Source organism: Haliotis cracherodii, unplaced genomic scaffold (assembly GCF_022045235.1).
Source record: "Haliotis cracherodii isolate W230 unplaced genomic scaffold, xgHalCrac1.p SCAF_1, whole genome shotgun sequence".
NCBI lineage: Eukaryota > Metazoa > Mollusca > Gastropoda > Lepetellida > Haliotidae > Haliotis > Haliotis cracherodii.
In genome coordinates this window covers 37001923-37017980 of record NW_027266264.1, presented here as the reverse complement: position 1 = coordinate 37017980, position 16058 = coordinate 37001923, and the positions used below count along the sequence as shown (strand labels likewise).

General features: G+C 42.2%; 2 protein-coding genes across 2 annotated transcripts in view; both read right to left on the bottom strand.

Annotated features, from left to right (window-relative positions):
- Positions 1–631, bottom strand: part of LOC139464115 (kelch-like protein 9) — a 90805-nt gene extending 90174 nt beyond the window's left edge. Inside the window, exon 1 of the mRNA XM_071245657.1 lies at positions 301–631. Within this exon, the coding sequence (XP_071101758.1) occupies positions 301–631 (331 nt within the window). The remainder of the gene's footprint in view (positions 1–300) is intronic.
- A 10576-nt stretch (positions 632–11207) lies between these two features.
- LOC139455617 (uncharacterized) lies at positions 11208–15556 on the bottom strand. The gene is made up of 4 exons (XM_071237176.1): positions 15551–15556; positions 13428–14218; positions 11774–12460; positions 11208–11721 (listed from the first exon to the last, which is right to left on the bottom strand). The coding sequence occupies exons 1-4, from the start codon at positions 15554–15556 to the stop codon at positions 11208–11210; spliced, it is 1998 nt and encodes a 665-aa protein (XP_071093277.1).
- Between the last annotated feature and the right edge of the window lie 502 nt (positions 15557–16058).

The following is a 16058-nucleotide window of genomic DNA, read 5'->3' as shown; positions in this document are numbered from 1 at the left end:
CGCGTCTACATGTCCCATACAACCACGCGTCCCCTGTTTCCCCACATACTCACCACTTCCACACAGCTTGATGGTAAAACGTGGCATCAGCAATTTTCCAGCTATTCGAGGCGATCAAACGTGTTCTTGCCAAGCTGATCTACCGTAAATCTGCGAATAGACAAACTAAGAAAACAAAACACAATATCCAATGGCAAAAAAGACAAATAGTATATCCCTTGTTACAATATGTAACGCTCCGTTTCTTGTTAATATTTGCTAAGAGGACCGCTAAATTCATGGCCTCCTTTCCTCACTCACCCGTGGCCTTGACATCATTGACCTCTATTTTGGTTGCATCCGCATCGCGACCCCTGGTGAACTTGTCGTAGAAGAAGTCGGAGCAAGAAGCCAAGACCAGTTTATGTGCCAGGTAGGTTTTGTTTTCGACAACTACTGAGACGTCTGTCATCTGCTTATGTTTCCACAGGGTCTCCAAGCCTGACAAGATGCACTCGCCAATATGGGGAACGGTCTTACGATTCGTTTTGTCGTCAGGACCTACCCTTGAACGGCGACGGTGGAGGATGGCTCGATAGCTGTCTGTGGAAGCCACCGAATTAGCCACTACCCTACTAGGGCGTTTGTTCATGCCTGCCCTAATATCGCAAACAAACTTTCAGCATAAATCCTCGCCATCATTACAGTTCTGCATGACGTCATAGACTAGTGACGTCATAGATGGAGGAAAACTACTTGACGCTGGGCTCCGTCTCTTCATAGTTGACGACGGGCACAGAGAACCGGAAAACTTGTATCATACATCATCCATTTATTTATTTATTTGATAAATTGATTTTTCTTCATTTATACAATTATCTCTATGTTTATTTATAAATGTGAAACAGTATTTTAAATTTATAATTACGTAAATATAAAATATATTATATTTCCAGGGTATATATAACGCAAACCTACAACTACAACATTGATCTAGCAACGACAACTAACTGGCAAGCACTGACTACTATAAACTCTACTCACACGGCATACGGAATAAAAGCCGATGGAAACTATATAGACATATCAATATGAAGGAAAGACAATACCAAGAATACATTCCGTACTTTGTAAGTATAAAGGTATGAAAATCGATAACAGTATCCGCATAGACATCGCGATTTTAAAGACCAAAGATCCATCATCGAAATGGATATACCAACATGATACGCGAATTCATGTCAGATCGAGCGTGCTTACAACCAAACTGTCAAAAGAAACTACGTCCATTTCATTAAAGCAGGGTTGATTTCAATGCGAATGTTATTTATGCCCCTGTTGTCAATGTAACTGAAATGCATTCCTCAGGTGTGAGATATCAGTCAATAATTTGTCACATGTAACCGGGTACCGGTAATTAATCATAGATGTCTACCTTGCGACATTTAACCTTTGCAGGCATGTGAAACCTTGCTCGTTTGATTCCGCTAATCCGGCAATCTAAGCTCGCTAATAGCCATGTCGTGTTCGTGTTGATTACACTTCGTTTAAAACGGAACTCAATTTCTTGACTTAAAAGAGATTGAGACATGATATTATTTCACGAATGTCGTAACAACAAACGCTGCCTAAACATTCATCATTATCGACATAGTCCGCGGAATCACGATGACGCTGCGTCAGAGCAGCACATTTCTCTTCTGGGCGTGCGATTGACAGGCAAAGGGTGGTTCACCGCTACCATAAAAACTGACCTTTCCTATCAATTTTGTTAACATAAACATGTCCATAATTTTCTCATAAAGTTCCTTAGATCATAAAGTTCAGGTCTTTCAGGGGAGACACATAATGCGTTTTACTATATAGTCCTGAAAAGGTTAAAGCATGTGCGGGCGTCATATTCAATATTATTTAGATGGCAAAATATGACTAAGGTCAATTAATTGCCCGGTTCTAAACAACAAATTCCGATTGAGTTCATAAAATCTTAACCTAATACGTGGAAATAGATATACATATTATTCCGACAAGTAAAATATCCAATTCGGTTTTTCTTTCTTTATTTCCAAAGAATACGGAGGATAGTTTTGGTAATGGAAGCCACAACTCGTTTCTTTTGACATATGTACCTGCGCAATCATATGTTGAAAGTGACAAGGAATATTATGGATAACACCTTTTGTATTGTTGCACCTGCACGGCGTTTCAGGGCTAATGCGGTACGCTTCATCAGGTGAATGACAAGGTACAAGAGATACTTGCATACATACAAATGAAGCCAGATATTATTAGACAACGTGTGTGAAGCCAGCTGTGACAACTTTAAAGTTTAAAAGCTGGTATACAGTTTCAAAAAAGCGGATGGGGACTTTAAAGTTGTTACAGAAGAGTGGATTAGTATATCCGAGCTTGTTACTTATATCATGTTCTACCTTGTCATCGATCGATGCTCATGATGTCAATCACTGGATTGTCTGGTCCTGACTCGAGTTCTGCGTTAAACAACAAACAAACAAACATTCGCGCGATGACACGTGCAACATTAGCCCTGAATCGTTGTACCATTAAGAAGTTGTTATCCATAATGCTCCTTTCATACGTATATCCAATTTCTAAATGGCTATAGAGACTTTCAAATGTTGGATGATAATTCTTACATATTCAAGATAAGTAAGTAGCTTATAACAGGTACGTTCCCGAATCGTCATAAGTCAAGGACGTTAGGTCTCGATAACTAAAGTTAAACTTGCTGTGAAGTTGATTAAAGCTTTAAATTTCTTAAACTGAAAACCAATTTGATTGTTGTCATTTCTCATACAACGAACAATGGATTTGATTGTTATCATTTCTCATACAAAGAACAATTGATTTGATTGGTATCATTTCTCGTACAACGAATAATCAATTGATTTTTATCATTTCCCATAGAAGGAACAATCGATTTGATTGTTATCATTTCCCGTACAACGAATAATCAATTGATTGTTATCATTTCTCATACAACGAATAATCAATTTGATTGGTGTCGTTTCTCGTACAAAATCATGCGACTTCTTTGTGTTTTGCAGCAAGACTGTCATCATTGTTACTACAACCATTCAATCTAATCGAATAATTTAAGAAAACAAACTTTCACATTTTCCTGGGCAATTTGATGAATAACTAATATGAATATAAAGCAGTGTTGTGTGATAACATACAAGTAGCCGCCTCCCGCAGAGATACTATTGGAGGTATTTGTAACTATTTTAACTTTCACTGGTACTGATTCAATGTATTCCTCAACTTAAGGTTATATAATATTCACATTCAACTCGATTTCAAACAGTTTACTTTGTCGAAGGATACGGAATTCGTGCCGACAATAATTATATTTTATTGATCTTTAAAACTCCCATGAATTCTAATATGAATAAATCAATTTGTGTTCAATAACATTTTATGATATCAAGAATGCTGTTGATTGTTTTAGATAGCCAGATATATTGATATACCATATTCTAGCCTCAGGATGTGCTGAACAGTCAACCAGAGATCCCGGGCAAGTGCATGACCAGGGACTACATGGAGGTTGAGATGGTGGATGTTCCATTGCAACGCAAATCGCCGTACGTCCATCTTTAAGATCAGGGGTCTTCAGCAACCGATGCTTGCCTTAATAGGCGACTCTGCATGTCGTAAGAGGTGACTCGCTGACTTGGTTGATGCATGTCATTTTATCCCAATTTCGTGGATCGATGCTCATGATTTCAATCACTGGATTGTCTGGTCCAGACTCGATTATTTACAGACCGCCGTCATGTAGATGGAATATTGCTGAGTGCGACGTTAAACAGACGAACAAAGAAACGTACGTCTTTAACGCCCGCTGCCTACGCATAACGCTGTGGCAAATATCATATCGCACTACACTGTAATTGGCATTGACATGTCATTCGATATCGCGTTGGTTATCACACGTTATCATATGTTTAATTATCCCCGTCACGAAGTGAGAGGGGGATTTGGAATGGGTGCTCTCCGTCCGTTGTCGATTCGTCCGTTCGTCCGTCCGTCTTTAACGTTTTGTTTCCGGAGCGGAAAACAAAACCGCTCCGGAATGGAGCATATTTTGCATATGTATCAAACTGGTGCCTTTTGATGTTTTGGTATTTCTTAAACAAACATGTTGTGTTTCCTTGTTTTACTGAGTGCATAGTGTCTACAATGGGGTGCGTTTTCTTAAAAAACTACTTAAGTTACGTGATTGGAACTTGGCAAACTTGTCTTGTAGATACTTGTTAAAATATAAATTGGTGCCGGTGTCCCGGTATAAACTCTCCCCCGTACAAATTCTCCCCCCGGAGATTTTATACCGGTACAGATTCTCCCCCGGAGAATCTGTTCTGAAATAAAATCTCCCCCGGGCGGATATGCTTCGCTCCCCCATCAGTATAAAGTCTCCGCCCTGATTATTCGGTTTGTTGCAATGTCTGTAAGTACTATATTCTTTAAATAGTTATCTTTAATGTAAGGAGGGTTACTTTAAAAAATAGATTATGAAATATGGTCATAATAAATTGATATTTCAGCATATTTTATTTGGTAACTGTACCTTCCATCCTAAAATATTTATAAGACATAATCATACCAAACAAATTTGAATGAAATGACTTAATGTAACAAATACATGTACGGTTACTGTTGTAACAGAATTCAGAAATCTTATTAATCCTCGCAAACATTCGGTTTTAACACTAACTACGTAAAAACTGTAAATATATCCACGCGCGCCTCCAGCTCAGGCTGTCCGCTATACTCTGATTTTAGATCTAAAATATATTCCTTAATACAGGCTACGATATGAAAATGATAATAATTCAGTATCAGGGGTCATTTAAACTTGCAAAATGATTGACATACCCCTTTATAGAGCGAGGATTGGGTTGTTTTCCCACCCGATTGACTGATATTACAACATTCACATGGTTTAGAACGGCACAATGAATGGTAAAGCATGCAAATTCACTAAAACGCGATATTTCATAAGAAAACATCATATCTCCGTTAAAACATAAAACCAATATTTATGAGTCTACATATTGATATAAGACTTTATCACTGTATCCAATTCCAAAACTTTCGGACAGTTCAGTTCAAAATTCTTCAACCTTTAATACATCACAGGATTTGTAGCTAAACGACGGGAATCTACAGTCGTGTGTTTTCTTTGATGAGAATGTTTCTCACCGACCTTAGCGTGTAGGGGTGTGATATCCTGGGCAGGAAATGACAGTGTTTTGACATTAATTAACGTGTTGGACATCCCTAATTAACCTTTACTAATTCATGTTAAACCAACACAGGATGTTTTCTGGAAGTGGACAATCGCGAATGCCATAGGGCTGACACGACACGTGTTAATAGCTGTCCTAGAACTTCTAAAGTTACTAAACAATCTTTATACCTAATGACTAGCATATAAACTAAACATCGTCTCTATCAGAAGCCAGCTAAACAACCAAACAATCAAATTTCAAAAACAAACAAATTTCTTTGGACTAATTTTCGATGAACATCTCACCTGGGATGCTCACATCCAAAACCTAACAACTAAATGCAGTAAAGACCTAAACACCCTAAGATGCCTAACTGGCTCTAACTGGGGAGTTTGAATACTATTCCTGTTGTTTTTTCTGAGTTAAGGGAGAAGCCCCATTTGTCAGCCAATTGTTGTATTTTATTTAGAGATTTTTGGAGTAAATTTTGGGCCATTTTAACGCTTTTAATGCTTTTAGTGCGGATCATCCGCGAATTTTGATGTGTTAAGTTTAAAGGATAGGCCATCGAATAGATCGTTTATCATTATATTGAAGAGGGTGGGGCTGAGGATACTGCCCTGGGGAGTGCCATTTTCTAGGAGACATTGGTCCGATAGTGTTTGGTCTATACCAACGGCTATTTTACGATTTTTTAGGAAGTCCTGGATGTAGTTTATTATCTGACCTTTGAGTCCTAATTTTTAAAGTTTTTGTATTAGCCCGTCGTGCCATACCATGTCGAAAGCTTTAGAGAAGTCTAAGAAGATGCCTGTGGTAAATTGTTTATTTAGTTGTCCTCTCTTAATATCTTGCTCTAGTCGGGCGAGGTTATCTAGGGTTGAGCGTCCAGGAGTGAAACCGCTTTGATCTGGGTTTAGTGCCTCAAATACAATCACACTGCCTCCCAATGCACATACCCTAAAACTAAATGTAAAAAATGCGCACAAACAGACTGCCCAGGCACATGCACACCCTGGTGCATCCACTGCAAATCCATCCAACACACTTCACTTTCAAACCAATGCCCACACAGACACACACTCACCCAGCAGGCCAACAAACACATAAACATAGACACGGCTAAAATCCGAAAATTTGCTACACCCGCATCCAAACCACTCCTCCCTACACCACACCCAGACACCATCCAACAAACAAACACCACACCCATAACCGATAGCTCTGTCTGGGGCCCCTACCGAGAAACCGCACCCACCTCACACACACAAGCAGCCACTCAACCAACCACGAACCCCCGCATGCAAAACAAACCACAAAACGACCGCCACAACACGACCCTCATCCAAGCACCCTACAGCCCACATGGCAACAACACTCCCCCACAAGCAAGCACAACAACAAAACACAAACACTAAGAAATCCACAGCTACACCCATCCCGCAAACACCTACACAACCCTCCACATCACTTGCCTCTCTTATTTAAACTCAAAATGCTAAACCTAATCTAACCGATGACGAAGATTTCCTCCACTACTGAGGAAACAATTGACACTACTCCAACTAAAACAAACCAAACTTCCCTCTCAGCCCCAAAAAGGAAGAAAAAACTAAACCGCAAAACTCCCCAACCAGCTAACACCCAAAACCTAAATAACCTCACCTTACTCCTAGTATTCATGAATAGTTAAAACTCACCAAAAGCTAGCATGAAATCCTTCCACAAAGTAGCTTTCAATCTAAAATTAACCCATCTTCCCTTCTTCCTCTTTAACCTCCATCTAAAAGAAGTCACCGAATAAAATAGAAAATAGAAAATAAATCACCAATCACCCGAACCCAATAATGGAAGGACTAAATATTTTTCAGTGGAACGCCAACGGACTCACCTCCCACTGCCATGAACTAAAAACTAAATTTAAACTAAATAAAGGCCCTCACATTGCTTGTATCCAGGAAAACAAATTCTCAAAAAAAATCCAAATTTACACTACCTAACTACAACTCAGTTAGAAGTGACAGAGCTAAACCAAAAACAAGAAGAGCCGCAGGAGGACTAATCATATTTATCAGGGAAGATATAAATTACGAAGAAATAAAAATAGACACGCCAAACCTAGAAGCCAACGGCATTAAAATCACATTATATAACCGAAAAATAAACATCATAAATATATACCACTGGGCGGAACAAAAAGTCCAACCTGAGGATCTAAACAAACTACTCAAAATAAGCGATAAATCTACTATATTCCTAGGAGACTTAAACGCTCACCATCCTACATGGAGCATAGATGATAAAATAGATAATCATGGCAACTTAATTTCCGAATGGATAGAAACAAACGATCTAGTACTCCTAAATAACAACCAACTCACGAGGTACGATAAGATAAACCAAAAAATGTCGGCTATCGACCTAACCATATGCACCGCAGATCTAGCTCAAAGTACTCAATGGGAAGTGCACGACGTCCCGCCAGGTAGTGACCACTTCCCCATAAACATAACCATAGGAAATACAAACGTACCAATCCAAACAGAAAACCAAGAACCAAAATTCCATTACAATAAAGCTAACTGGGACCAATTCCAAGATATCTGCAACGAAGCTAACTTAAACGAAATAGAAAATAATGATCCAGAAACCTATTGTAGAAACTTAACAGACTATATAATAAACGCAGCCAAAACCTCCATCCCCTTCAAAACATCTAAGACAGGCTAGGCAAACACACGGTACCATGGTGGAATGAGGAAATAGAACAGACTAGACGAAAACGTAAATCAGCCTTCAATAAAGCAAAACGCGACAACAAACATCTAATCATAGCCCAGGAACTAAACCACCAGGTTAAAAAACTAGTCCAACTAGCCAAAAGTGGAGACTAGAAAAAAATCTGCGAAGCCATAAATAACCGTACAGATGCCAGAACGGTCTGGCGCAAAATCCACGCCATTAGAGGCTTCACGATATAAAAAACATTAACAACTCAACCAACCCCGCCCAAAAAGCAAATAATCTCGCCAAACACTTTTCAGCCGTTAGCAGTAACACCAACTTCAGCCAAAAATTCCAAGATAAACTTAAAACAAAAAACAAACCCACAAAAGAACCAAACAATAGCAATCTAGAAATAAACCAACCCTTCACAATGGAGGAGCTCCTCTACGTAATCCAAAACAGGAAAAAGGGCACAGCCCCAGGATTTGACCCAACTTCTTACCAAATAATTAAAAATCTCCCGCTAAAACTACTCCAGGCACTACTCAAACTATACAATCTCATCTACCTAAACGAACAGGTTCCTACTCCCTGGAAACAGGCCCTAGTCATACCAATCCCTAAACCTAATAAACCAGCTAATCAAGCTAACTCATATAGACCAATATCTCTAACTTCAAACTTATGCAAAGTAATGGAATCAATGGCTAAAAATAGATTACAACATTACCTAACCCAAAATAACATCAACTATTGAACTGCATGGCAAGTATTTATAAAACGACCGGGGGAGGAAATATTCTTGGGGGGGGAGGGGAGAGAGATTTTATTTCGTAGGGTGGGGGAGAGTTTATTTCGAGAGGGGCGGAACTGTACCGGTATAAATTCGCCGGGGGGAGATTTTATTCTGGGGGCGAATATATTTTGTGACACCGGAGTTACGTCCCTTGTTACATGTATTTTAACAGAGTTAAGGCCCTTACTCCAAACTTTTCAACATTAACTTTATATTATTCGCTACTATAAGAACAAATAAAATTCTAATGTGCCTCATGGCGGGGATAGTGATAATGTTTTCTTGTTGATTAGCTGATGTTAGATGAAATAACATGTTTTTGTTCGCATTTTCTTCTTGTATTTGGAGCATATTGTGCAGTTCTCACAGACGCGATCAATTTGATCAATATTTGCATGATTTTGTATAACAATAACAAAAAATATAACAATTTTGTTATTGAGAAAACAGGTTAAATTCAATAATCACTTTTTCCCTCACCTCGTCTGCAACATCACCTGAATAGAGAATTAGAAATACATAAACGGTACATTCATTCGTTCGAGTTTAATGTTTGTCAAACCTGGTTCTCTGGAGATCAGCCGAAGGGTTCCCACAAAAAGAATGGTTTCTGTCAGGCCATAGAAACTATGTATTAATGTAACAGTTAACAGGTCATATAAGACATACAAATTTTGAGGGGTTTTAATCTTTTCTAGTGTGTCAATAGCCACCATGGTCGACAAGGACATTAGCTTCTGTCTTCGATTGGTGTTTCTTTTATGTTAAACCTACATTGGCTTTCAAAAGGACGTTTGCACAATTCTGAACAATTGAAACATACTTCTGTCCACTGCATATTAGCCATGAAACACTTCGCCACGCTTATACGAGTTTGCACCGAACCCAAATACGGAGGAGACAGTAATAATATGATTTTACAGATGCTTCAGTAATGTTAGTTGGCAGTCTCAGCATGTTTCATTACAGTCTTTTAAAATTAACTTTGTTCGTCTGCCAACACGCATGTCATCATGTATATCGAACTAGCAGTTCATGATTACACAATGTACACTGTGTCAGGTTCTGGTGACAAAATCTAGGCCTGGGCTGCACTTTGCAGAGTATCGTCCGTCCTGAACAAACGATCTCCACCGCAATGAACTGCTCAGTCAACAGATTAGATGTGAGGGGAATAGTCAAAATGCACTATTGGCCGCCTCCCATCGATCCAGATTGTGCACGTGAAATACATGACCTTTCTCTGACATGCCATTCACTGTGCACGTGAAATACATGACCTCAGTCTGACATGCCATTCACTGTGCACGTGAAATACATGACCTCAGTCTGACATGTCATACACTGTGCACGTGAAATACCTGATATTCCATTCACTGTGCACGTGAAAAACATGACCTTTGTGTGATCCGCCATTCACTGTGCACGTGAAATACATGACCTTTGTGTGATCTGCCATTCACTGTACACGTGAAATACATGACTTTTGTGTGATCCGCCATTCACTGTGCACGTGAAATACATGACCTTTGTGTGGTCTGCCATTCACTGTACACGTGAAATACATGACCGTTGTGTGATCTGCCATTCACTGAACACGTGAAATACATGACCTTTGTGTGACCAGTCAGATTTATAAAATGTACGTGATATGCACAGCAAACAAGAAACGTGTACGTCATGAATATGATGTGATCAGATTACTTACTTAATATTTTTCTTGTTAAAATCATCACAAAGCAGCATCGACCAAATACATAACCTAGGGATGCAGGTCACCAATTGCGTTGATCGATGCTCATGGTATCAATCACTAGATTGTCTGGTCTAGACTCGATTATTAGGGATGGATGCACGTTCTTGTTCTGCACGTGAGCCAGCATGACTAGGCCTATTAATATAGGGGTTCTCCGGTAAAAAGAAAATGCCTGTTTTATTTACAATACAGATACATAATAAAATATTGATCAGTATAAGTCATATGATAACAATGAAATAAATAAGCATCTTGTAATATTTCTTTCTTAATATATATTTGATATACGAGCATGTACATTTGATGGGTACTATTTCAACGTGACCAAAATAGTCAAAGCATCAAGCTCAGGTTGTTGTGACTATGAAATGAGACACCAGGTTTCATAAACAGCAAGAAAAGTATATAAATAAAGTCTTCGTTTAGACTCACTTCACGATTCTGACACCTACATGAGTAACACGACTCCCGCTCATCAACTGGAATGTGATTTGTTGACATTTAAATGACACTGGTATTGTCTGCTCGGTGTGCGCTCTGCAACTCACGCTCCTCAGAAAGACGGGGGGAGGGGGGAAGGTGATGACTGTAGCATAAGGAGGAGGGGTGGGGTTGGATGATGTAGGGAGGGGTTGATGGCTGTAGGGAGGTGGCGGGGGGGTGATGGCTGTAAGGAGGGGGTGGGGTGAAGCTACAGGGAGAGTTTGGGGGTGATGGCTCTCGAATAGGGAGATGGTGGGGGTGATGGCTCTAGGGAGGAGGTGGGGTGATGGCTGTAGGGAGGGGGTGGGGTGATGGCTCTAGGGAGGGGGTGGGGTGATGGCTGTAGGGAGATGGTGGGGGTGATGGCTCTAGGGAGGGGGTGGGATGATAGCTGTAGGAAGGGGGTGGGGGTGATGGCTCTAGGGAGGGGGTGGGGTGATGGCTGTAGGAAGGGGGTGGGGGTGATGGCTCTAGGGAGGGGGTGGGGTGATGGCTCTAGGAAGGGGGTGGGGTGATGGCTGTAGGAAGGGGGTGGGGTGATGGCTGTAGGGAGGGGGTGGGATGATAGCTGTAGGAAGGGGGTGGGGGTGATGGCTCTAGGGAGGGGGTGGGGGTGATGGCTGTAGGAAGGGGGTGGGGGTGATGGCTCTAGGGAGGGGGTGGGATGATAGCTGTAGGAAGGGGGTGGGGGTGATGGCTCTAGGAAGGGGGTGGGATGATGGCTGTAAGGAGGGGTTGGGGTGATGGCTCTAGGAAGGGGGTGGGGGTGATGGCTCTAGGAAGGGGGTGGGGGTGATGGCTGTAGGAAGGGGGTGGGGTGATGGCTCTAGGGAGGGGGTGGGGGTGATGGCTCTAGGGAGGGGGTGGGATGATAGCTGTAGGAAGGGGGTGGGGGTGATGGCTCTAGGGAGGGGGTGGGGTGATGGCTGTAGGAAGGGGGTGGGGGTGATGGCTCTAGGGAGGGGGTGGGGTGATGGCTGTAGGAAGGGGGTGGGGGGTGATGGCTCTAGGGAGGGGGTGGGATGATAGCTGTAGGAAGGGGGTGGGGGTGATGGCTCTAGGGAGGGGGTGGGGTGATGGCTGTAGGAAGGGGGTGGGGGTGATGGCTCTAGGGAGGGGGTGGGATGATAGCTGTAGGAAGGGGGTGGGGGTGATGGCTCTAGGGAGGGGGTGGGGTGATTGCTGTAGGAAGGGGGTGGGGTGATGGCTGTAGGGAGGGGGTGGGATGATAGCTGTAGGAAGGGGGTGGGGGTGATGGCTCTAGGGAGGGGGTGGGGTGATGGCTGTAGGAAGGGGGTGGGGGTGATGGCTCTAGGGAGGGGGTGGGGTGATGGCTCTAGGAAGGGGGTGGGGGTGATGGCTCTAGGGAGGGGGTGGGATGATAGCTGTAGGAAGGGGGTGGGGGTGATGGCTCTAGGGAGGGGGTGGGATGATAGCTGTAGGAAGGGGGTGGGGTGATGGCTGTAAGGAGGGGCTGGGGTGGTGACTTTAATGATGGGGTGCGGTGATGGATGAGGGAGAGATGGGGGTGATGGCTTTAAAGAGAGGGTGGGGGTAAGGGTAGTCTGTCTTACAGACCCTGATACAAATATATCAACTCCAGCCCATGCAAGTCTATTATATTTGGCAAGTCTAGATTACTGCAGTATCTGAAAATGAAGAGAATCACTGAGCTCCCTTTTTATTATATTTATATTAAGATAACTGAACAACTGTTTTTTCTGTACGATATGTTCATTTCAGAGACTATATGTTAGTCTAGGGGTGAGGGCTACAGGGAGAGTTTGGGGGTGATGGTTGTGGGAAGCGGAGAGTTTAGAAATAGGCGAGAGAGGGGGAGTGTTTTGGGGGGTGATGGCTGAAGGCTGGGGAGTGTTTGGGGATAAGCACTGAAGGTGGGTTGTTATTTTGTTGAGGATGGGAGTTATTGCTTCCGGATGCTACCGGGATTAAATCTTAGTCTCATAACCCGATCCAAACATAATCAGATAACCGTCTAAATTATTTCCGTGGGTTTGAGTAAATATTCAAACTAATTTAGGTTGTAAAATGATAAAACAAAGTAAGATTATCTGATAGCCAGCAGCCGGTGTTGTGATTAGAAAGTAGATTGCAGTCAGATTGCTTCCGTCTGTCCAAATTGTCCACAACTGAGCCCTTCGATCCATGCAACCGAGGGGCCAATCAATGAGAAAGGTGTTCTAATCAGTTGTTCATAATGCTGGGTAGTCTATCAGAGAGATTCTATTGAGTGAGCGAGTTCAAATTTAACGTCGCATTGGTATTATTTCAGCCAAAAAGCGACGAACATATGTTAAGACGTGGTTTGATATGCCGTACACGTACACTGAGAAAGAGAATGGGGTTCATACTGGCTTATACACGTGACAGAGTGGGCTCATGATGGGTTAGAGAATGGGTCTTATACTGTGTGAGGGTGTGGGGCTTATACTGGGTGAGAGAATGGGGTTTATACTGTGTGAGGGTGTGGGGCTTATACTGGGTGAGAGAATGGGTCTTATACTGTGTGAGGGTGTGGGGCTTATACTGGGTGAGAGAATGGGGCTTATACTGTGTGAGGGTGTGGGGCTTATACTGGGTGAGAGAATGGGGCTTATACTTTGTGAGGGTGTGGGGCTTATACTGGGTGAGAGAATGGGGCTTATACTGTGTGAGGGTGTGGGGCTTATACTGGGTGAGAGAATGGGGCTTATACTGTGTGAAGGTGTGAGGCTTATACTGTGTGAGAGAATGGGGCTTATACTGTGTGAGGGTGTGGGGCTTATACTGTGTGAGAGAATGGGGCTTATACTGTGTGAGGGTGTGGGGCTTATACTGGGTGTGAGAATGGGGCTTATACTGTGTGAGGGTGTGGGGCTTATACTGGGTGAGGGTGTGGGGCTTATACTGGGTGAGAGAATGGGGCTTATACTGTGTGAGGGTGTGGGGCTTATACTGTGTGAGGGTGTGGGGCTTATACTGTGTGAGGGTGTGGGGCTTATACTTTGTGAGGGTGTGGGGCTTATACTGTGTGAGGGTGTGGGGCTTATACTGTGTGAGGGTGTGGGGCTTATACTGGGTGAGAGAATGGGGCTTATACTGTGTGAGGGTGTGGGGCTTATACTGTGTGAGGGTGTGGGGCTTATACTGTGTGAGGGTGTGGGGCTTATACTGTGTGAGGGTGTGGGGCTTATACTGTGTGAAGGTGTGGGGCTTATACTGGGTGAGAGAATGGGGCTTATACTAAGAAATATAAAACGTCAATACGTATGTGTTGATCGACCGGCGATGTAGCGTCAGTTAAAATGTGTTATCGACCGTCGACGCAGTGCATATATGTTGATCGACCGTCGACGCAGTGCATATATGTTGATCGACTGGCGATGCATGCATGATGTATTAGAACGTTGCTATCTATATAACGGCAGTTGTCGATTTTTTTTAATTATTGCTGGACAATTTGCATCATCTAGTGAGTGAGTGAGTGAATGCCACTATTAATAATATCAATATCACTTTGATGTGAGAAGAAAACCCAAAGTGACGGTCGTAAACCTTTATCACTTTCGTGCCGACAAACCAAGCGTCACAAAATTGGCGAACATGTGACTAGAAACCCCGATAGACTGAGGGATGCGATGAAAAGGAAAACCGTTGACAATGTAGTGTGTCTTCTTTCCATCATTTCAGCACATCGCACAACCCTGCAATGCTAAAGACTCGTTCCAAAAAATCAATTGTTCTTTGTATGAGAAATGATAACAATCAAATCGATTGTTCGTTGTATGAGAAATGATAAAAATCAAATCCATTGTTTGTTGTATGAGAAATGACAACAATCAATCTGGTTTTCAGTTTAAGAATTTTAAAGCTTTAATCAACTTCACAGCAAGTTTTACTTTAGTTATCGAGACCTAACGTCCTTGGCTTATGGCGATTCGGGAACGTACCTGTTATAAGCTACTTACTTATCAACATTGCCTATACTCTGTCTGGAAGAATGTTACTGTAAACCTAAACTATTGTAATGTTTATTAGAAGGAGACAAAAAACTTCATTCCAAGAATGTGCATTATCATCCAACATTGGAAAGTCTTTATAGCCATTTGGGGGGCACGGGTGGGCCAGTCGTCTAAGGCGCCACGATTCGCAGTGCAGAGTTGCGTTCCTTTGGCACGCCAGAAACCTATGATTGTGGGTTCGAATCCCGGTTCGCCCCGATTATGTTTCAAGGTTTGTAAGCACCATACCCATGCTCGTGGGTTTCACTGAAGTGGTAAACGTCTGAGACCTTCATCACTTCGGGCTTTCCTCCCACATTAAGCTGGCACGCCGTGATATAACTGGAATAATGTTAAAAGCAGCGTTAAACCCAACTCACTCACTCACAATCACAGGATCATGCCAGCATCGCACTGATTCTTTGTTTGTTGGCACCAAACCCCATCCTCGGTAATCCAGTGTATTGTGTTTCCAGCCCATTGTGATAAATACCCTCGACTCATTCCCTACCACAGCTTCGATATCCTCCCAAACAATACAGTATCATACCTCCATGTCAGAATATTTGTTTGTTTGTTTGTTTGTAGACTATAGTAACTTTACACAGCAGTCTTTCCTTGCACGCCAAGCTGACACGCCATTATAGAGCTTAAAGGGGCACTGATCTAACGCAATTCCCCGGGACTGGTTGTTGCCTTTGTTATTGTTTTTTCCCAGTGAGTACCCGGATGTAGAGCAGAAATCTAGACTAGCTCGCGACCTCTGTTGCGCCATTCGTAAGCGCATTAGTCACTTTTATGGATACCGGTAGTAATAAGAGCGTATGGTTACATTGATCAACAAAATGAAATACAGTTTTCGAGATAATAAGGAAATGTAGGTATCTTTGTGGGTAGCATCGGTAATGGTGACGAAGTTTTGATAAGTCACTTGCTTGGTAATTTTGCGATTTTCGTTTACACTATTTTGACTTGCAACACAAAGTAAATATTTCATCTGAGCATTGCTTTTTTTATAGTGTGTATATTTTTTTACTGTCAAAATGTGTAACATATTT